The 23473-nt window shown below is 45.9% G+C and overlaps 1 protein-coding gene across 1 annotated transcript in view; it reads right to left on the minus strand.

The window, feature by feature from the left end:
- Positions 1-12594: 12594 nt before the first annotated feature.
- The window catches only part of LOC138581118 (uncharacterized), a 99059-nt gene continuing 88180 nt past the window's right edge, over positions 12595-23473 (minus strand). Inside the window, exon 6 of the mRNA XM_069652209.1 lies at positions 12595-22232. Within this exon, the coding sequence (XP_069508310.1) occupies positions 22201-22232 (32 nt within the window). The 3' untranslated portion in view covers positions 12595-22200. The remainder of the gene's footprint in view (positions 22233-23473) is intronic.

The raw sequence follows: 23473 nt of genomic DNA on the forward strand, positions 1-23473 counted from the left end.
TTCCGATACTTGGGGGTTCAGGTGACACACAGCCTTGACAACCTCTTCCCGGGTAACTTCCTCCCTCTCTGGTTGAAAATCAAGAGAGACATAGAAAGATAGTCTAGATCGAGTCTCTCCTGATGGCTCGTCTTAACCTGGTAAAAATGGTGGCTCTCCCCAAGATCCTTTTCCTGTTCCAAATGCTCCCGGTGCAGGTACCCAAGACATTCCTCCCGGAAACAAAACGAGTCCTCCTGAGATTTCTCTGGGCGGGTAAAAAACACAGGATCCCGTACGAGGTACTAACCAAGCCCAAGGAAGACGGAGTGGTGCGATACCCAGACTTAAAGACATATTTTAGGGCCAGGGATGGAAAAGCAGTGGGTGGCAATGGACAACCTAATCCTCGCCCCTGTCACATTAGATGAATGGCTATGGGTCCCAAGGGCGCACATCCCCAGAAGTGTCCTGCACCACCCGGTGCTGAAGGTCCTGTGGCCACAATGGAAAGAAGGGGGCTACTATCGATGGCTCGCCGAATATGCATACAATAATTCAGTACACTCTGGAACTGGACAAAGCCCCTTTTATATCTCATATGGGCACAATCCTCGAACCTCAGACCTTGACTCACCCCAACACTTAGAAATGCCCGCAGTGGTCCATCTGCACGCTACGATTACACAAGCCTTTAAGGAAGCAACTACACATTTAAAACAGGCGAAAGAAAAATACAAGAAAGATACTGATCGGCATAGAAGTGATACTCCACAATACCAGATAGGGGACCAAGTATGGTTAGCCACAAAACATATACCTCTAAAGGGAACACGGACCTTTAACCCCAGATATTTGGGACCTTACTCTATTAAGGCCATTATCAACCCGGTGGCTGTCAAGTTGGACTTACCTGCTAATATGCGAATTCACCCCGTCTTTCATGTGTCACTTTTGAAGCCAGTGCAACCAGGGACAAGACTAACCAAGCCACCAGACCCTATCCTTGTAGACGGAGAACCCGAATTTGAAGTTAAGAACATCCTGGAGGGGGGCGTGGCTTGGCGCCGATGGCGAGCGGTAGCTGATCCGCCGAGCTCCGGCCGAGACGCCGTTTCCTGATCCTTTTTCTCCGGCTCGCGTGCGACCCCGACTTCTGAAAAGGAACGAGCGGTTGGGCGAAGCAGCCCTGCACCTGAATAGTTGCTGGGCCCACCAAATTGGACCCCCCTGAGACTCCGGTGGCCCTGAATCGGTTCTCCCCCCCTCCCGTTCTTACTGGATCCAAGATGGCGCCCCGCACAGCATAGCGGTGCCTGCGAGGGGTACCCCCTCCCCCAACGGATTCCAGGGCCCGGCGGGGAGAGGCAGCAGCAAAAGAGAGGCTCCGCTCTTCTAGAGACCACCTCTACGGACCACACCATCACACACGGGGGCAGACCACAGCTCACGGCCCGATATTTGGCCAGGTGAAGGGCCCCACCAGTGATCTCACAAGTGAACTAACTTTTGAGGCCTAAAACACCCGCAACCATCGCCCCAAGATGGCCGCCAAGAACAAGACCAGAGCCGCCACCATGGACTCCTTTGTTTCCACCAGGGCGAAGACCCCCACTCAATCCAAGGCCAGCTCCTCTGAAGTTGCCCAGTCGAGCGAAGAGGTGGCGGCCGATAACCACTCTCAGATACTTGATGCTATAGCCTCGCTAAAGACGCATATAGACTCCAAGATCGACGAATTCAAAGTCGATATTCAACTGATCCGCCAAGACGCTCGCAACTTAACGGAGAGGGTCGCGACCGTTGAACAGTCGGCAGAGGAAGCCTCCACGGCCATCACAGCCATAAAGTCCGAAGTTGTCCTCCTGAAGAGGAAAGTCACCTTTTTGGAGGAAAAGGCGGAGGAGGCCGAAGGTCGGGCCAGACGGAGCAACATCAGGATCCTGGGGGTCCCGGAGGGGAACGAGGGAGTAAATACCACATCCTTCGTCGAAACCCTTCTGCTACAAGAAATAGGGGCCGGCAAATTGACCCAGGGATTCTCTGTCGAAAGGGCCCACAGATCCCTTCAGAGGCGCCCTCCCCCCGGATCGCACCCCAGACCCATAATCGCTAAGATACTGAACTTTCAGGACAGAGAAACTATCTTACGGCGATCCAGGGAGGGGGGCCCCATCGAGCGAGGAGACTCCAAAATCTCCATTTATCCGGACTACACGCAGAAGGTACAAAGAGAGCGGAACTCATTTGTCCCGATAAAAGCCCGGCTCCGACAACTGAACCTAAAATATAGACTACTTTATCCATCGCGCCTAAGGGTTGTCTACAAGGAGAGAGTGGTATTTCTCGAGAACCCAGATGCGGCCAACATGTGGCTTGAGGATAATAACCTGGCGGATGGCAAGGACAACTCACAGACTGAGACCTAACCCCCCAGCGACCCCCATGTAAGAAACATCGCACGTGAGACCGGAATACAGAAGATAATCCAACTACAGTTTTTTCACTTGGAAACGGCCTCGTTCGGCTCTGCCGCCAGGCCCTTGCCCCACCCCCAGCGTAGTATTTACCCGGTCTGGGCACCCGCCTGACCCAGCTCGCGCCCGACTCCCGGATGGGCTCCGACGGCTCGAGAGCGCCTGAGCACCGCGACAATGTTGTAGTTGCTGGGCGCACCAGTTTAAGTTTTGTTGTTAGTTTTATTAGTTGTACAGTCTTCATGCCTCTTTTGCCAACGCAGACCGAGATGGGTCTGGGACATGACACCGATGAACGAGATGCAGTGGTATCCCCCCTGCAGCCCACCCGAACAAGACTAAAGTGGAGTCGGACCCCAGAGTCCCACACCAAATCTGAAACTCGAACCGGATGGCGGCACAGCTTACTGTAATGACCTGGAATGTGCGGGGCATGGGCTCATACCTCAGGCGCAATCGTATACAGTCCTACCTCAGGAGGAAGAAAATCTCCATTGCACTCCTTCAAGAGACTCACCTCACGACGGAGGCCATGTCTAAAATTGCAGACCGATGGGCTGGGACTGTTAGAGGGTCCCCCTACTCTAAATACGCCAGAGGGGTGCTAATATGGATAAGCCCGGACGTCCCCTTCCAGATTGAGGGAAGTGAACAAGATAAAGAAGGGAGATTCACAGCGATTTGGGGCACATTGGAACAAACCCCAGTCTGCTTCATCAACTCTTACTTCCCTCATCACGGGATATCGGCGTACCTCGCCACATTGATAACGAAGCTGACTCGGTACCGGGACCGCACCTTCATATGGGGAGGGGACTTCAACTGTGTTGCTGACACGAGTGCAGACAGATCGCTGCCCCCCCCACGCCCGAGCAGCCTCACATCCGGTGCCTTGAGGGAAACTCTGGAGCAACTCAACTTAGTGGACATCTGGAGGGAACACCATCCGACCGACAGGTCCTACTCCCACTACTCAGCTCCACACGGAGTTCACACAAGAATTGACTATCTGTTCATCAATAAGGAACTTACCCCACACATAGCAACCACAGAATACCTGGGGCGGACGATCTCCGACCACTCCCCACTGACCATGTTATGGCAAATGAGAGGCCCCAGACCCCCGATCCCCATGTGGAGGATGCCGACCGCGGCACTTGCGGACCTCGAGTTCAGGGAAACCCTTGCCGAAAAATTGGAAGAATACTTGGAGAACAACATCGGTTCGGTCCCCTCCTGGGGCACATTATGGGAAGCAATGAAGGTGGTGACCAGAGGCGAAATCATATCGAGAGCCGGCGGAACTCGCAGGCAGTTGCGGAGAACCCTGGAAGCACAGGAAGCTGAGATCTCCCGACTGGAGTCCACATGCGACAACTCTATGGAGACAGAGACCAAGCTGAAGGAAGCCCGCACAGAATGTCAGCAGGCATGGGAAAGACTGGAAAAATTTGATTTCGCCACGCACACCGCCAGATCTCATAAAGAATCGGACAAACCGGGAAGACTACTAGCATGGCTCTGCAAACGGGAACACCCCAAACATCTCCCAGTGGAGATACGGGACGCTAATGGGTCATCCCACTCGACTCAGCTAGGGATCAATGAAGCCTTTGCTAAATTCTACACAGAACTGTATACCCACAAGACCCAGATTCCTGCTGCAGACATCATAGACACACTCGAGGAGATAGAACTTCCCCACATTTCGCTCGAGCAGAGAGAGGAGCTGGAAACCGAGATCACTCTTGAGGACGTTCAAGGGGCAATCAGGTCCCTCTCCAACAACAAAGCCCCTGGCAGTGACGGCCTCCCACCTGAGTTCTATAAAGCGTATGAGTCCATCCTTGCCCCAGTTCTCCACGAGGTCTACCAGGAGGCACACACGGATGGGATTCTCCCCAACACCATGAAGGAAACCATAATAGTCCCCATGCTCAAGCCACACAAATCGCCCACCGATTGTGAGTCCTATCGCCCTCTGGCTATGCTAAACTACGATGCCAAGATCCTCACATCCATATTGGCCCGCAAGCTAGCCAGGGTGGTGGGTTCCATCGTTCACGAAGATCAGAACGGATTCGTTCCTGGGCGCAACACCACTGCTAACCTCCGGAGGTTGCAGCATGTAATGGCCGAAACATATGACAGGGACGAGGACCTGGCGGTGTTGTCGCTCGACGCCATCAAGGCCTTCGACTCCATATACTGGGAGTGGATCAGGGAGGTCCTGAGAAGATTTGGCTTTGGAGGGGGCTTCATCAGGTGGGTTGAGGTCCTCTACAATTCCCCGACGGCGAGAGTAAGAACGGGAAGAGTGGTTTCAGCGGCTTGGGATATACAAAGGGGAACAAGGCAGGGCTGCCCGTTATCACCCATGCTTTACATACTGGGCCTGGAACCGATTGCATTATACTTCAGGCAGCAGCTTTTCGATGCTGGCATTAAGGTGGGCAATGCACACCACATAATATCCTTGTATGCAGACGACGTCCTTCTTTACCTAAGCTCCCCCGAAGTTAACGCGCCAACCGCGTTGGAGATACTGGACAACTATGCGAAGTACTCAGGGATCCGCTTTAGTAGGAATAAGTCCTCTGCCTTCCCCTTGGCGGGCTTACGCAACATTCCGGAAAACAATCTCCCAGAGATAGGAATAAGCTGGCAACTGGTCCAGTTCCGTTATTTGGGGATCAACATAAACCACACCCCGCTACTCATGCATGAACACAACACCGAGGCCGCCATCACGAGTCTCCGAAGTTCTATAAAGTTTTGGTCCAAGCTCCCATTGGCCATGGTGGGCAGGGCAGCGATTGTCAAGATGATCGTACTCCCCCGATTCCTGTATTTCTTCGTAAACATTTGCCATTACATTAGACCGTCCTTCTTCAAGAAGCTGGAGGCCATCATCAGGGACTTCCTTTGGGGCCCACACAGGCATAAACTGTCGCTGTCCGTCCTCTCTCTCCCACACAAAGAAGGCGGAATAAAGTTGCCGGATCTCCAGTTGTACTACCTGGCTGCCCAGCTGAGTCACATAACGAGATGGCTCTCGGATGAGCCTTCAGCAGAGACCGAACTGCTGAGGCAACCCTTGGACAATGTGATCCCCAAGGAGATCCTATGGCACCCTACATGGCAACCCCCGGTCCCCTCCATGGTGATTGACCTGGGAAGAAAGATATGGGCCAGGTCCTGCTGCATCAGGCGAATACGACACCCATACTCTCCGGACAATCCCATCCTAGCAGACACCTGTCGAACGGCTGCAGACATCTCTACGGCAAGGAGGTGGGAAGAGGCCGGCATTTACACATGGAGCGACATGTATGAGGAGGGAGAATTCAGGGATTTCGAATCTCTTAAGGCTGCCGATGGAATTCCCCCGGGCCAGTTCCTCTGGTACCATCGCCTCAAACAAACTGCTAAGAAACAATGGACCGGATGGCCGGAGGAGCCCTCCCCTGACCCTCTGCTACAAGAGATGCATGACCTCTCGGACGGCTGGAGACCTGTCTCCAGGCTTTACAGCAGACTATGTGATAAAACCAACCCTAAATGCGAAGATCTGAGGACAAAATGGGAGGCGGACCTTGAGACCCCGATTTCAGATAAAGAATGGGAAAGAGCGCTGATATTTCCCAAAAAAGTATCCAGGAACACCAGGTTTGGCCAGATCCAATTGAACGTTCTCTACAGGACATACATGACCCCACATAGGGTTGCCTCCTTCAATAAGACATCCTCCCCTGCATGCCCCTGGTGCGGGAATGATAAAGCAGATGTGATTCACATGTTCTGGACCTGCACCAAGGCGATGGCACTGTGGTCCAAGGCCAAACAGACCTGCATGGACGCCGGAATGACAAGATACGAATGGACTCCTGGCGAGTGCCTCCTGGGGACCTACCCCAGACCTAGCAAATCCAAGCACGCTGTTAAATTAATGGACATATCATGTATCCTGGCTAAAAGAACAATAGCGATGGCCTGGAAGACGCCGTCGGGCCCCAGGCAAGAGAGATGGCTCAAAGAACTCGAGAGATGGACAACAGCTGAAACCAGGGCCTGGCAGGAAGGAATCACGAACAGTGGCGAAACCGAAGGTGGCACTTTGGAATCATGGAAGGCCCTCCTCAGAGACATACGCTTCAGCGCTGACTACAAACCCCCCTGAAGTCCCACACCACTGCATTGACACTGCTCGGATGCCGGCATTGGTGGAACCACCCCTGTGTTTGACCCCTCTTGCTTCCTGAAACTTTGGGTCATTGCCCCTAACCCACCCGTCCACTGTAAGTTTGCTACAACATGAAGACTGTTGTTGATTTGTTCGTTCCCCTCCCCTTGTTTCCCCCTCACCGTCTCCTCCCCAGTTCAAACCAATGTTGATTTCTTGTTGTATTGCACGTCTTCTTTTTCTTTTTTCTATCAAAACCAATAAAATACGTTTTAAAAAAAAGAACATCCTGGACTCCAAGCTGATAAAGTAAAAACTCTTTTATTTAATCGACTGGAAAGGTTACGGACCACAGGAAAGGTCATGGGAACCTAGTGACCATGTTCATTCATCCCGATTGGTGAAAAAATTACACCGAAATTTCCCAGACAAACCGAAACCACAGGGAAGAACGACTTTAGGAGGGGCCTTGGGGGGGAGTGCTGTCATGATGCCTACCCCCGGGGACCCAGACCACGTCCAGCAACCCCGGAAGCAGGCATCAAGTTATCCTAAGCAAGCCCAACAACCCCTACTTGGGGCTATTGTGTCCAGTCCTGGCGCCTATGGTGCCAGGCTCATATGGAGAGTCAGTCCTGATGCCATAGGCGCCAGGCTCATAGATTAAAACTTACCTGATGCAGACCATGCTGCAAACTTACCTGATGCAGACCATCCTGCAAGAGCTCCAAGCCAAAAGAGGCTTGGAAGGGACTACTTTACTTAGGGACTATTTTTTACTCGGGCGGGGCTGGGGAGGAATACTTACCTGGGACTACTTTGGAGGCTATTTAAACCATGCCCGAAGAGCAGCACACGCTTCACGTTATTCTGCATCCAGCAGCGTAACGCTCACTGTGCCTGCAAGTCTGCATCCAGCCTTCTGCCACGCCCGCCTCGAGTTTGGAGCTCCTAGAAAAAGGGAGAAAAAAGGAGAAAGGGTTAGAACAAGAGCAATACCTTTAATCCTTACCTGAATTCCCGATCCATCGTGCCTTCGAGCTGGAAGAAAGAAGTTATTCTATGCGCGTCGCCTCGCCTGCTGCAGCACCGCGCTGAACTCGCCGGCCTTCGCAGCATCTTCACATTCCACCGCATCCTCCTGCATGTTCCCGCCGCACTCCGGCACCTAAGGAGAAGACAAGAACAGCAAGGTGAGCCAAGGGAATACACAGAGGAATATTAGTTACTATTCCTCTTCACCGGTCGGCGCAGCTTCCACTGCATCTTCGCCGAACCCCGGGCCCTAAGGGGAAACAAAAGGACAGCAAGGTGAAACAAAGGGACTAACAAGGGGAACCCTCCTCACCACAATAGACTTACCTGATTTTACCGCCGCAGGTATTATACCCCAAGACTTCATACTTTCTCTCAGCGCCTGAATAAGGGAGAAAGCAACAGGTTACATATTGACATTATTTTATCAAACTGTGTTGGAAAATACAAATCCTTACCAGAATACTATCGGTTGCCACAAGGAACTCTTCATTAGGGTCAAGCTGCAACCTGCAAGGAATCGGACAAGAGTGAAAGTCAGGCATTTGAACTCTTACCAACTTTATACTTATGGCGTCTTGCCGAGAATCTCGGAGTCAATATTGTTCTGGAACTCACCAATTCCTTCGAGCCAGTGAAGCAACTGGTTATCAACGCGCCCCTGCGCTCAATGCAGGATGGAGAGCTCATCTTTTCAAACCATCAGGTGAGACTATAAGAGGGGACATCAAAGGCGATCTGTGGGGAGAACAGCGGGGGAGGGGGGATTTACGCTCAACTCCACGGGTGTTTAATTCCCTTTCTCCATTTGCAGAAGAATATTCCTACGGGCCAAGCAAACGAAGCTAGGTGTGCAAGTCCAGTCCGTCATCTTGGCCCTACGCGTCACATTGGTGGAGACCGCAGCTGTCCAGTTCCGATCGACGCCTCTGTGGGAGCCAGGTGAGCGTAACAGAGAGTTGCTGTATGCTAGTGGCAGAGGTGTTGAGGTACGCCAGGTGTTTCAGTGTGGACGGCTATATGCGCTGCTAGACCGGATGAGCATAGCCATAACTGCATCGTACAGTGCATGGATGCTTGGCCATGCCTGCGGCCTGTGTCCACAGACTTGGTGTAAGGTATAAGTCCTGTAGTCTTCAATGTTGTTCGGCTGCATCAATCGTTGTCCCATGTGGACGGCATGGTCTCATTATTCATGGTCTCTCTGGTGCGAGAGTCTGAGCGGTGCGGGCGAGTGAATTTACAGCGGTGTGCCACAGCAAGACTGGCAGATACGAACACACCAGCACCATAGTTTCTTAGATCATGGGAGAGGGGCCTATGTTTAGCAAAGTTGCAGGTCTAATAGGCTGTTATATGTGGGATAGAACTAGATTTGGGAGTTCTGTATAGTGGGACAGAGGCCTGAATCTCACAATACAATTTGGGTATGGGAGAACAGACCTAGATTTGAGGGTCTTGTACAATGGGAGACAGGCCTAGGTTCCACATACAGTAGGTTTCACAGTACAGTAGGCTGATATGGTCTAGGTTTCACAATACAGTAGGTTTTACAATATTATAGGCAGATATGGTGGATACACCTAGATTTGCGAGCCCTCTATAGTAGGAGAGAGGCCTAGGATTCACAATACAATTTGGGTAATGGGGAACACACCTAGAATTAAGAGTCCTGTACAGTGGGAGAGAGGCGTAGGTTTCACAATACAGTGGGTTACGCAGTATAATAGGCAGATAAGGTGGAGACACCTAGATTTTAGAACCCTGCGTGGTAGGAGAGAGGCCTAGGTTTCAAATACAATTTGGGTATGGGAGACACACCTGGTTTGAGAGTCCTGTATAGTAGGAGAGAGGCCTCGTTTCAAAGTACAATTTGGATATGGGAGACACACCTGGCTTTGAGAGTCCTGTATAGTAGGAGAGAGGCCTACGTTTCATAATCATGGATGAATTCTGGTCTAGTATAGTTTCCATTAGAGCAATAGCATTTATGAATGTAATTCATCAACTTTGGAAGCAGATAATATTGAAACGGCTGTCAATTGAAATTAGTGATTAACACTCAATTTTAATTGAGGCATTTATTGATGAGCAAGGGAAAATGTTCTGCAGAATTGTGATTATGTTCAGGTATTATGACAAATGTAATGACTAATGTAATAAATGATTTATATTTCTAATGTGCAGAAGGTTGATTAACTAAAAATCCATAATCAAATTAAAAAAAGCATGACGTTGTTTTATAGTGGCAATATTAGCATATATTTTGGAGACCGAAATTATCGAAATGTGCATGGAAATGCTCCTATATACCTTTGGTCACAGGTTTCTATTGGATATTTTCATGTGTAATCCTACAGAACTCAGTGTTAATTATATGACTTTATACCCATTTGTTCTAAAAATCTGTGCCCTAAAATTTACAATTTTAACCCATTATTTTAAAACATTTCTCGTCAGGAGAACCTCCTCCTCATAAACCACTTTGGTTGGTTTGCCCGGTCACTCAGGCCAATTCAGGGCAAGGATCAGTCCCCCCACGACTTCCAAAATTCAACAACTGACTCTCTACATTACACACTCACACACCCACTGAAAAAGTGCTAATGGGTGCCCGAAAGTGGACTTAGCCATGGGGAGGGGAGGCAGGAACGTACAAAAACTTCAAGGACCACATTGATACCCTGGCGCCTGCTCTGGCTGTCTTCTGCAACCATTCCTTTGCCTTCAATCCCTTGTGCACCCTGTTCTTAAGAAACTCTCAGCGGACCTCTCCTGCCCAGCTAACTATCGCTCGATCTCCCTCGCTCCTTTCCTTGGCAAACTCCTGGAAAAGCTGGCCATCTGCCAGCTTAATCTTCACACTGAATTTGTTGGTTGTTTTCATGACCATCAGTCTTGCTTCAGATCTGATAGAAGCACGGAAACTGCTCTCCCAAACATCTGTGAAGACCTGCTCTCCAACCTCGATTCCAATACCCCCTGTTTCCTCATCTTACTTGATCTCTCTTCTGCCTGTGACATGGTCAACCATGCCATCATGCTCAACTGTCTTCGTGATAACCTAGGTATCACCGATCATGCCCTGGCTTGGCTGAACTCTTTCCTCTCTGATTGACACTCCCAGGTCCAACTTGGGTCCTTCCTCTCCTCTATCTCTCTCTTTACCTGTGGTGTTCCCCAGGGGTCTAACCTCTCTCCCTGTCTGTTCAACCAATAGCTGGCACTTCTTGCTCACTGGATTGCCGCTTTCTGTCCCATCTTTCAGTGCTATGCGGATGACACTCAGCTAATTTTCAGGCTCCCTTCTGCCACCTCTTCTCCTTCTATCATTTCTGACTGTCTGTCTGCTAACCAGCAGTGGTGTGATATGATATGATATATGATTTGCTGCCAATGATCTCTGCCTTAATGCCAGTAAGACTGAGATTCTCCTCATTGGCACACATGCTCCCTCCTTTCCTGTCACTCACTGGCTGGCCTCTTTTGGCCCTCTTCCTGCTCCCACCTGTGGGGCTAAAAATCTCTGGTTCATCTTCGACTCCGCACTCACCTTCTCTCCTCACATCTCTGACGTCTCTAAGAAGTCACACTACCAGCTGCACCTCTGCAAAGGTATTCTTCCTTTCCTCTCCTTCCCCCAGAAGCTCACTTTCTCCAGAGCTCTAGTTCTCTCTAGGCTGGGCTACTGCAAAAGCCTCTTTCTAAATCTGCTTGCCTCTACTCTCTGCCCTCTGCAACTCATCCAAAACAGGACTGCGAGAGTTGTCCTTGGCCTCAAGCCCAGGGATCGTATCCCTCCAGGACTGATATCCCTGCACTGGATCCCAGGGGCGGCGAGGATTAAGTTCAAAACCCTCTGCATTGTCCACAAGGACATGTGGGGCCTTGGGCCTCAATATCTTCAACTTTCTCTTTATAAATATATTCCTTCTCTAGCTCTATGCTCATCCGCCTCCAACTCCGTCAGGGCCAGTCACTTCTCCAAGCAAAGAGTTGGTGGTAGATCTCTTTCGTCGGCTGGAGCCACCCTCTAGAACAGCCTCCCTGCCTCTTTGAAACTTGAGAAGAACCGTCTCTGGTTCCGGAAGCACCTCAAGACCTTCCTCTTTGCGTCTGATTTCTCTCTTCCTCTCTCCTGCTTAACTCCTGGCTGAAACTGAAACTGCACTGGTCACCTGGCAACCATCTGATCTTGGGCACAGGTCCCCTCCCCACCAGATGTATACCTGCACTGCCCCCCTGGAAACCTTTGCACTCTGGGACTGTTTCTGTATCCCTACAGTCCCCTATCAGCACCTGACACTTGATGTCTGCACTTTTTATTTATTGGTTTTTATTTATTTTTACTGTTGATCCCATGTACTGCACTGCCCCCTTGGATATGCAGAAAAAGGATGGTTTCCAATTTTGCACTCAGGTAAATGAACTGACCAGGACTCACAGTTGAGGGAAATATGTTGGCATTGTGATCCAGATCCATATCTGTAGATATATAATAGCTTGCACTTCATATGCAGGCAATTTTTTTTAAATCTATATGAATCAGAAAACGCATGTAACTACCAGGTGTGAATGCGTTTGTGAATCAAGGCCTTCCAGGCATCCGAAGGCTGTTTCACGGCACCCCGGAAGGCCAGAAAAAAAGGGGCCGATTCACAAAGAAGTTTCCATGAGAAACTGCCTTAGACTCGACCTACTCCTACCGAAGGCTAGGTGAGTCATAAAAAGGATGTAATATTATTAATTCTGGCTTGCATCTGAATTACACTCATATCTAAAGGTATGTAATACGTGTGTTGATATCTAAGCAAGCACAAAGCATATGCCCAGCATTAGGCCTGTTTTATAGGTATATAGCGGCCCCACAACAAGTTGTACGTCAACTGAGCTGAGATTAAATAGACCATTAACCTTTGCTATATTACTTTATTTAACGTATTACGCATTCCAACAGCCAGCATGTTCCAGTTGTACACTTTAAGAAAAACGTTTTACATTTCAAGAAAAACCTTTAAATATCTTTTATATAGCCACTTTTATAATGTCTTCATTCCACAAAACATTTTCAGATCAAACAGTTTATTCTGAACATTATTGATTCCCTAAATGCAGTTAATATTGTTTTCAAATAGTATCTCAAAGAATATTAGATTCATACGTCACATAGACGAGTAATCCAAAGAATGTTGAGATATCACACGGGTAATCCCAAGAAAGCTAAGATATCACTTTGCACATATTACACTGGTAATCCAAAGAATGCTCAGATATCACTATTCACATATCTTTTTTTAAATTTTATTTTTATTGTAGCTTTAGTTTTACAAGGAGACAACACACCTTTTCGCTACATTACCTCAATACATTTCATCTAAACCTCATTAATACTAAGTACACTTCATAAGAGACAATACGCAGGTAATCAGCTCCCATTCATGTAGAACAAATTCATTTCTCCACGAGAATTGTGCCCATGAAATTAATTAATACACAAGTTGCAAGCACATTTTGTCCATTTACTAAAAAGAGCCACCACTCATCCATGTTTCCATTTACTGGCGTGTATTTCTGTAGATGTGTGGAACGATGAGATGTTATTTTTCCACATTCTACTACTGTCAAGGATGGCACTCTGTCAAGAGTGTCACCGGGCACCCAGGTAGGTTTTGGGTGGCTGTGCTGATGTAAGGTGACAGATAATCACACACAGCTGAAAGCTCAACAAGAAAGAAGAATAGGTAACAGTAGCTAAAAAACAAAAGGGGCAGAGAATACAAAGGTAAAAACAAACTGGATTCCATCTTTGGGTGTATGCAGAAATGGGAAAGAGTGTTCCACGGACCTTTGGAAACTCCAGCCTTCTGCACAGATTGCTATTACAAGAGCCCACTCTGTATGCTCATGGCTGGGAACAACAGCTGTGGGTGTCTGTACAGAAACAGTATAACTGAAATGGATAACTTAAGGGAGGACCAAAGACTCAGGGAAGAGAAGGACAGGGATCAAGAACAGGGGGTTGCAAACACAGAGGAGAGTAAGGGAGCAGTCGCCAGGAAACAGAGGGGCTGCAAACAAGGAAGCAGGTGCAGTAACGGATGGCAAAAGGTGCAGGCAGACTGTTGTGGACTGCAGAGGACTGTAGTAGGCTGCAAGGCAGGGAGTCCAGAGGAGCAGGTCAGCAAGGAGTGAGCCCACAGAAGCAGGGCAGCGAGGCAGGGAGTCCAGAGGACCAGGGCTGAAAGCAGAAGAGTGTAGCAGGCTGCAAGGCAGGGAGCCCAGAGGAGCAGGGCAGCAAGGAGTGAGCCCACAGGAGCAGGGCAGCGAGGCAGGGAGCCTAGAGGACCAGGGCTGAAGGCAGAAGAGTGTAGCAGGCTGCAAGGCAGGGAGCCCAGCGGAGCAGGGCAGCAAGGAGCGCTGGAATCAGAAGCAGGATAATACGGCAACAGGAACAGCATTCAAATCATGGCTAAAGGCAAAAAAGGTGCTGGGGGAACTCTTAATGCAAGAGACTGAGCTCCTGCAGGCAGCTGCTTAAATACAGCCCTTCCCTGTACTGAGGCAGGCTAATTGGCAGCACCTGGACAGCACACCTGAAGGTAATCTTCCTCCTCCCTCTCTGGTCCTGAGAAGGTGGAAGCAGCACTGATCGCTCGGGCTTCTGGGGATTGTGGTTCCAATACTGATGAATGGGAATAGCCAGGAATTGATAACTGTAGCAAGGTGCATTATGGTACATGTAGTTAACTGAATTAAATAAGAAAGTACCAAATTCGTGCAAATGGAAATTAAGGACCAAAGTGTGAATAGGGGTTGTTCAAAGAGTATTATGAAGATAAATGAGTTCCAAATAGTCCATGATGGTTGCCAATGTGTGCGCCAGTGGCACAGGCATGACAACTACTAAATGTTTAACCGATTCCACTGCGCTTTTACACAGTATCTGCATTGATTGTTTAGTGTTTTTTGTCATGTTTCAAAACCCTAATTTCATTGGTTTTATAAAGGTTTAAAAGTTGTCTTAGAAACTGGTCTCTGTGGTACCGGGATGGACATTTTGCCAAATATTTCTGGATCACATCTAATCCATACGAAATGTGGACGGTATCCAGTGTAGTCACCATTTTGTCTCTTCTTTCGATGTTTATTATCCAATTCCATTACCTCTGTTTTTTCTTTGCTATTTGAGGTGTTGCTAGTACTGTCTCTAATGCCACATCAGCTTCTTTCAAAATATTTAGCAATTTAAGCTCCCAGATTGATATAATTTCTGGAACCGCTTTATTATTTTCTGTTTTTAAGATCTCATAGGGTGTCGAAGTTATTGTTAGTCGCATTTTCCGCCATGTCATAATGGATTTCCACAGAACTGTTCCATACAGTGATTCAATTTCTATCTCGAATCGAATTGCTATCATTGACACACTTTTCGGAATTCTCACCACCTTCCACCAGAATTGCCCCTCAAGTTGACATCATAAGTTTGCGTTGATATTCCAGCCAGCTTGGCTTCCAAAAGTTATTGAGGGCACTACTTTTTGTAAATAGAGAGATCGTATTGTAATTAATGAAAAATTTCCATATGTGGTATGTAATTTTGCACCTTGTAGTACAAACATTTGCATTCGAGTGGACAGAGCTTGGGTCCAACTCCATTCTCTAATCGAGGTGTTGAACAGCACCCCCAAATAATGTATACAGTTAGTATCTTCTAACTGTTTGCCTCCGGCTGACCACTTAAAAGTCTTCTCGCATTTCTGGGTCTTTGGACCGAAAGACATGATCTTGGATTTCTCCACATTCATTTTCAGGTCATTGATTTCTAAATAACCATAGAGAGCAGTCACGAGTCTCTGAAGCCCAATTTGAGTAGAGTCGATGAGTACAATATCATCGGCATAAATGGTGTAACTGAGGTTATGGTCATTTATTTGTGGTGGAAAGCATCTCGTGTGTTTCAATGCATTTGGCAAATCTGCAATATACAATTTGAACAATAGAGCTGCCAACGGACGGCCCTGCTTCACTCCTTTCTTTGTTTGTATTTCATCCGTTAAATTGCCTTGGTCATTAAAACGGACTTGAATTGAGGTGTTAGAGTATAGAGCTATCAATGGGGACAGAAGCTCATTTAGACAACATCAGTTTTGTAGTTTACCCCATAGCAGATGTCAGTTTATGCAGTCGAAAGCTTGTTTTAAGTTTATGAAGGCGAGGAATAGCTTTTTTCGCCCCTTCAAAGCCTCCAACTTTAATATATTTAGGAGAAGCAAACTGAGTTCCACACCAACTCCTATTGTAAACTCTGTCTCACGGCAGTCCACGATCTTCGCATTTATAGCCCATATTGTTAATTTTTCTTGTAAGAAAGTTGCAAAGATCTTTCCTGTGATGTCGAGGAGGGGAATCGGCCGGTAGTTTCTTGGATCAGCACGATTGCCCTCCTTAAATACCGGGACCACTACCGCACCTCTCCTCTCCGAGTGCATTTTTAGCAATTAGGCCCAACATATTTTTCGCTCTTTCTTGGTCTCGGAGCAATCCAAAGGATTTCTTCCAGTTTCAATATTGCTGGTGTCTCTTTTTTATTTTCAAAGCCGGATTAGGTCGGCGTGATTTTTAAATTAAATTCACGTCCTTCGTCAAAGCTTTTCTTGTTTGTGTTCTTCATTGTAGCATTTGCAATTAGCTTGATTTACTTTAAATTGCAACAATAGCGGGGAGTAATTAACTTCTGATTGTGAAACTCCATTTGTGAACAGATTTGAAGTCAACACTTTTATTTCTTTCGCTTGAATCCGTAATCTGTTTGCTCCGCTGTTGATGATCACTTTTTCAAGATATCTTAATGGGACCTTTCCAATGTTCCACTGCCAGGTTACAACTAGAGCATAATGATCATTTTTCGTTGTTTCAATTGTTTTTATATTTTCTATTTTATTTATTAAGTTACGAGATGCCCAGATGTAATCTAGAGTTTTCCTATTTGTGCCATGATGCCAGGTGTCAGCAGCTAGTATGTCACCTCGAGTGCAGCCATTTAGCATTTCACAATCTCTGCTTAATAACTCACTTTCCCACCTTTGACCTTTATCCTCTCTCAACACTGGTTGGTTCTTTATATCCTTGTTTAAAAGGTCTTTGTTTTCGTCAACCAGGAGTAATTTAGATCACCACAAATAATTACTCCTAAATTGTTAAACTTTAATAGGTAATCATCAATTAATCATCAATTATTGAGTTCACTGCCATGATAGATTTTCCTGTGGAGATCATTGCTGAGTTCCAATATGTATTTATAATCAATAGCTGTTGAGGTCTGCTGTCTATTCCATCAGTATATTGTAGGATTGTTGCTTGTACAAACAAGTTTGGATTTTCCGAGCTGAGCACCTCCCAATTGCTTTTATGTTGGATCATTGTTATGTGACCAGAAAAAGGACGACCAAATCGATTTTTCCCCGCAGCATTCAAATACACCGAGTACCTGTCTTGTACTGGGACCTCCCTCAGCCAGGTTTCTTGTAAACAGATTATAAAGTTTTTGCTGATTTGTTCACAGCCCTCCTCAAATAGATGGGCAAAACCCCTGGTGTTCCATGAGATCAGGGTGTATTTGAAGTCAGTTTCCTTTTGTGTATGCTACTGGTGCATTCCACAATGTTTTTGAGCTGCACACGGACTACTGTCTTGTCTCACCAATTTCTTATTATTGTTTGGCGATGACAGATTTGCTTTAAAGTGGGCCCATAGCTCTTTTCGTCTTTTCTCATTCGTATCCTCAGTGGCTGATGCCGTCATTGCGAGATCTTGTGTTCGTTCTGACTCAGTGTAAGCTTTTATTTTAAATCCATAAAATAACAGCTCTTCTTTTGCATCGGATAAGGACTTTGCAATTAGTTTTGACTCTGTGTGTAGAATCACCCCCGAGTGACTCTCTGAGACATATTCAACAATTGAAATGTCTGCTGATCTTATAGTCCGAAGTGATGGAATTGTGTGAAGTAAGGTCATTATGTTACTTCTATTTAAATTCACTTAGTTTTTTTCCTTCAAGATATTTTCTAATTGCAATTTCCAGCTGGTTAGTATTGTAGGATTGTTTGTATGCCGACCCACTTTCTTCAAATCTTGTTCTGCTTTCAGTGATTGTGCTTTGGTTTGTTTTGGATTTAATTTTAGGGCAGACATACTTCCCTTTTGATTAACCCCAGTGCTGTGTTCTGGTTGCAACTTCGGATTTAATTCCTTGCCGCTGGTCAGTATCTTTTGCGTCCACTGTTTGCTTTCAGGGTTGCATCACTGTCCAAGCCTCCTCATCTTTTATGATTATTTAAGTCAGATTGGGTGGCATTCACACTTGACTCAAGTGCTGAGCGTTTTGATCCAGTAGTCTTATCCGCTCGCCCCTCCTCTTCTTCAATTGAGTATGTTGAAAATTCACAGGGGTCAATTACTGATATTAAACTGGTGTCCTCTGCCTCTTCAATTTCAACTCTTGCCCGATTGTTTGGATTTGTAACATCCATTGTTTTTGATTTGTTTTTGATTTGTCTGATTGCTTCATTCCAGAGCTTTTTTCCTGTCTTAATTCATTGTCTTTTCGTTCAAACAATCCTATTCTCTGAGGCGTAGACAAGTTTCTAATTAATTTTTTTGCTTCATTTGAGCGTGTTTTTTTTTAAATTACTTTTTGGGTCTTCCATTTTGTTTGACCTTTGTCTTTTGCTTGTTTTTTAGAACTAGATTTGTTCGCCGCTGGAAAAGTTTTTGCCATGTTGGTGAAGATTCCAAAGGATGTTTTCCGAGCAACGTTGGGATTCTCAATTTGTTGTCTGATCCGAACATCGGAATCCACCACTGTCAATACTCCACTAGGTACAGTTTGCGTCGGCTGTTTTTCTTTTTGTCTTTCAGCCTCCAGTTTCTCAATTTGTAATGAGGACACTTTTTCTCCATTTAACTGTTGATTTGCTGTCTTGGGCCCAAGTTGAGCTTGTGACGTGTTTACCAGAATTATTTCCTCGCCAACCTTCTCGCTCACTGGCCTTATCATTGTTATTTCTTGTCCATTTCTGCCGCCGTTGCCTTTTTTATATGCAGTATTGTTTGAGGTCATGCCAGCTGCCATGACTGTATCACCTGGGACCTTTGAGCATTCTAACTGACAGCATCTTTTTTCACCATTGTTTCGGGCATCTCTTGATGTATTGGTGTTATGCCTCATCCGTTTTGTACATTCGATTACTGCCTCAATAAGGTCTGTTTTTTCTGCCTATTCGTGCCGCACTAAATCACTTAAACGTGATTGCCACTTCATTAACCTTTCTGCCTCATAATCAAGCCTTTGATTTATTTGCTTTGTGAATTTTTCTAGATCTTGTTATTTATTTATTACTACCGCCAGTAATGTGCCTTGATCTTTTACGGCCTCATTGAGTGACTCATATAGCTTCGTGAACGCGATGAGAGCTATTAAAGTAGCCACTAGCACGTTGTTATGTATTTGGATGCCTGCAGCAATCGATACGCTTCCTCGATTGTTTGACTCATTTTCAGTCCCCCCTTGTTTCGCTGTGGAGTGTCTTGCTGGTGTTATACATTCTTTTGACCAACAGGCATGATGTATGTCTCTCCCATTTACTGTTTCCCTCTGGCTCTTCTTTATCAAAATGACCATTTGTCATTTCTCTGTGTATTGTTTGAGGCAACTTTGTTGTTGGCGTTATCCCACACGGAGTACTTGTCATTGCTGCTCGACTTTCTTGTTCAGGATGCATGACTACTTTACCTTTTTCCACAATGTTTGCCGGTCTGTGTATGAAGCTATCATTCAGCCGCTCTTTCATCAATAGAAAATCCGCTTTCAACCTTTCTGTTAAGCGCGCTTTGCACGCCGCATCTTCATTGAAAGGAGTTTCCTTTTCATGTCTTTGTCGTGCTTCCAAGCTGGGCATTTGTACGGTAGCAATTTTCGGATTCTCTGGTGATTCTCCATCACCACCTAAATTTATGATGTTCTTGGCCGTGTTTACCATTGAGCTCACCTTCGTTCCCGATGGCATGATGTTTTCACATTCAGGCTTGTTTTTTCCATAGTTACTAATTTTGATGTATTGTCAAAGCTCTCCTCATTGCCTGCACCCCTTTGGGAACAAGCACTTTCCGCTGTCTCATATCCGACTGGAGTTCACATTGTGTGGTTTGCTTTGGCGCCATTGAACCTCGCAGTGGAAATAGATATTTTGCCGGCTTGCATGTCAAACCATTGACTCCTTTCTCTTCTGTTTGGCCTGAAGCTTGTTGTTCCTCATTGCAAGTGTCATTCTGTAAAGCAAGCTCAAATGGCATCCGCATTGCTAATAGGTCAGAATCCGTTATATCAAACTGCGGAGCCCCAATCTCCCCAAGAGAGATACACGCTGTGACAGTTCCAGCTTCGCGACATGCTATTTGCAAAGGCATTGCATCACCACCAACATTCTGTTCAGCTTCGCTTTGCTTTATGCTTTCACTTTTACTTAGACTTGCTAATGCTAAGGACGCTAATGACGGAGAATTTCTTTTTGGTGTGTCGGACGATAATATACAAAACATCACATGGTGTGCTTACCTCCACAGGGGGCAATGATTTGTGTCTCGTAAGCGCCCCGGGAGCGAACAAAGGGCCACCATTTTGCTGTAGTTTGTTGTAGTTTAAGTCCTTTAAGTCGTTTGCTGGTAAGCTTTGGAGCGTTTTGAGCGGCCTGGAGCGACTGAAGCAGACTGAAAACTGTGTTTGAACTCCACACCGCACTCTGCACTCACAATGACCTTTTAAAGGCGTTCCTTACAATTAAAGAAACAGTGTTCTTTATAGACCAAGTGTAGCTGCAGCTCCTCTCACAGGGAAATCACCAGGCACGCTGAAGCAGACTGAACTCTGCTTCCGAACTCCACGCCGCGCTCCGCGCTCACAATGACCTTTTAAAGGCGTTCCTTACAATTAAGGAAACAGTGTTCTTTAGAGACCAAGTGTAGCTGCAGCTCCTCTCACAGGGAAATCACCAGACACGCTGAAGCATACTGAACTCTGCGTCCGATCTCTGCGCCTTCACATATCACACGGGCAATCCAAAGAATGCTCAGATATCACTTTTCACATGGGACAATATTAAAAAAGAATTGGCAATATCCATTATGAGTCATGTAAAATCTTCATATCTCAACACGTTTAGTGAGTGCCTCCCACCACTTGTTTATTAAATGTATTTGCTTTTTCTAGAGCAACGCGTTAGATAAAAAGCTATTGTTTTATCTGCAAGCATAACATGTGTTCTTTCGGTGAAGCATGTCTTGGTGTGGCAAGGGGCTGGATTCAGGGCCTTTCGGGTGATTCTGCTAGGTGAGAGGTGTGTGACAAGCACTGTCCTGTGCAGCAGGTAAAAGTGCCAATTCAATGAGACTTGTACAAGAAGGATGGGTGGGACTGGGAGCTCCTTTCTCCAGTGCCCATTGTTAAGTTTTGAATTGACAGCGTATTAGCGTCTGTGAATATCCTTATGTAGCGCGTCTCTTTCAGTGAACAGATGAGTAGCAATGCCACAGGGGAACCATATAAGGCATCTTCACACCAATGAAATGTGACCTGCTTATTGGGGCCTGGTGAACGGATCAGGCTTTTTGTTTTTAATGTTACTGCTCTTTCAACGGACAGTGAATATCATAGCTGATAACATAGCCTGGACACCCCCCATTGGGAACATTCTCCCCATTTTTTTGATGTAATGGAAGGAGCCTATTTTGCCCCAATCTTGACAGTGCATTCCTTTCATACATCTCATAAAACCATAGGAGAGACCTTTTACTAAACAACACAGACATCTATCTTAATGCAAATCTAGTACACATACAAAAACAATGTATGTCATCATTCACACCCGTGTTCAAAAAGCGATATCTGAGGCTAATTAATACGTTTTTACGAATATGATAATACTTTAAAAGATTTTTTATTAAAATGATCCCTTTTTAAAATTTTAAAGAATGTTTTCAAAATGTTTTAGATATATGATAAATTGTTGTACTAGATATATGTAAAAAATGTATTTTGTAAAAGTTCAACATGTGAACTAAATACAAGTAAACTATTATTAAGATAAAAGTTATATCTGGCTAAGTATTACAGATTTTAATTTAAAACAGATATTTGAGAGTATAACTTTCTTGTGTGTCTCCCTTCTGCAGGCATGAGGATAAAGATATATCTGTCTGTATAATCTTATGGATGTAGCTTGCTTTATAGATCACCCTGTGCACCCGGTTTACAGCTCTTAGCATCAAAGCAAAACCAATGCTAAACTCCTGGATGACCGAAGTTATGGAAAATCCTAAAACTCAGTCTTTAAATGACGTCATGTTTGTGACTTTTATGTCCTTTTGCTCTTCTTGCAGGAGGAGGTTCCAGTAATGAAATTATGCAGATGGCAAGTCATATTTTCCTGTCCCCGGTCCCTCTGCTTCTTTCTGCTCTTAAGATTCTCGAGGTCAAAATGGAGGCGTGCGCAGACGATATCTCCCTGTGTACAAAAGTTATTGAAATAGTGCATGTTATTTCATAAAGCATGAGCAAGTGAAATATTCAAACAATGGATTCATAGCAAGAAATGACACGCAGTGCTGTGATTCCTTAATTAGTGCAAATCCAAAATGTACCATGCGGGTTCCTAGACCACTTCACATCCAGAGAGCATGCTGTGACATTAATTTAAAAAGCTTGGGACAGAAAACCACAAAATAGAAGCAAGAAGTAATCAAGTTGAAGTCAATGTAGAAGAAGAATGTTTTGGAGGATGGTGGTAAAACCCTGGAAGGTTGATTCCATTCAGTTCTTTGGGATAAATGTGGCTTGATGGGGGCCTGTATGTTGGTCCAAGGGTTTTAAAAACTGGGGTGAATTGTGAGATATGCTTAAACTGCTCAGCCATGTCTCATTAAACTTGCATTATTTCTGTGTAGCAATCCTCACTATGTGTTCCTGGGTGAAAACAAGTTATACAGTTGGAACTTCCCTATATAAATCAGAAATGTGCGTGTTAGGGAGAATTCTCTGTTAAGGCTAATTTCCCAAACCTAGTGAGTCCCCAAGCAGCTTTGCTGGATTTTTGGGGTTTTTTTATTTCTCCTGCTAAGAGTGAGACTCTTTTTCTCCCACTCTTAGACATGATTTGAGATATCCTTTGACTTTGTAATGTGTTTTATGGGCTGTGGGGTCTTTTACTCCATAGGGTTTCATGTGGTTTTTGGTATGTGTGTTACACAGCACCCTCAGTGCAGTAACACAGGGGTGTCATAGTGACCCCCAAACATAGACTCCGTACCCTGGGCCCGACTACTGTCTCCCAGGGCATGTAAAGTCACCATTGACTTTACTAGTCTTAAATTGTGAACAGAACCAGTACAAACCATCACATTGTGGAAGTACTGGTAGGGGTAATTAGATTGCCCCTGCATCTGTTTTTCGAGGGGGCACTGTGCAGTCCCCCCTCGTCGAGTTTCTGGCTGGTGGCAGTGGTTACCACGCCAAATATTCCACCGGAATAGTTCCTATGGGATTTTCCCATTCATTTAAAACGCACCACTTTTTTGGTGCAATGTTAAAGATACCGCTGGGTTATTTATTTAATATTTATTCCCTGGTTGGGTCTTTTTGCCAGGACTCGGTTTTAAAATGGCATTTGTGTTCGCCTCTGTAACTCCAACCCAAGTTGAGCCCTTTGTTCCACTTTTTGGCAGGCTTCTACACAGAAGCCTCCAAAAG

Source organism: Ambystoma mexicanum, chromosome 1p (assembly GCF_040938575.1).
Source record: "Ambystoma mexicanum isolate Mex_15411 chromosome 1p, UKY_AmexF1_1, whole genome shotgun sequence".
NCBI classification, from domain to species: Eukaryota; Metazoa; Chordata; class Amphibia; order Caudata; family Ambystomatidae; genus Ambystoma; species Ambystoma mexicanum.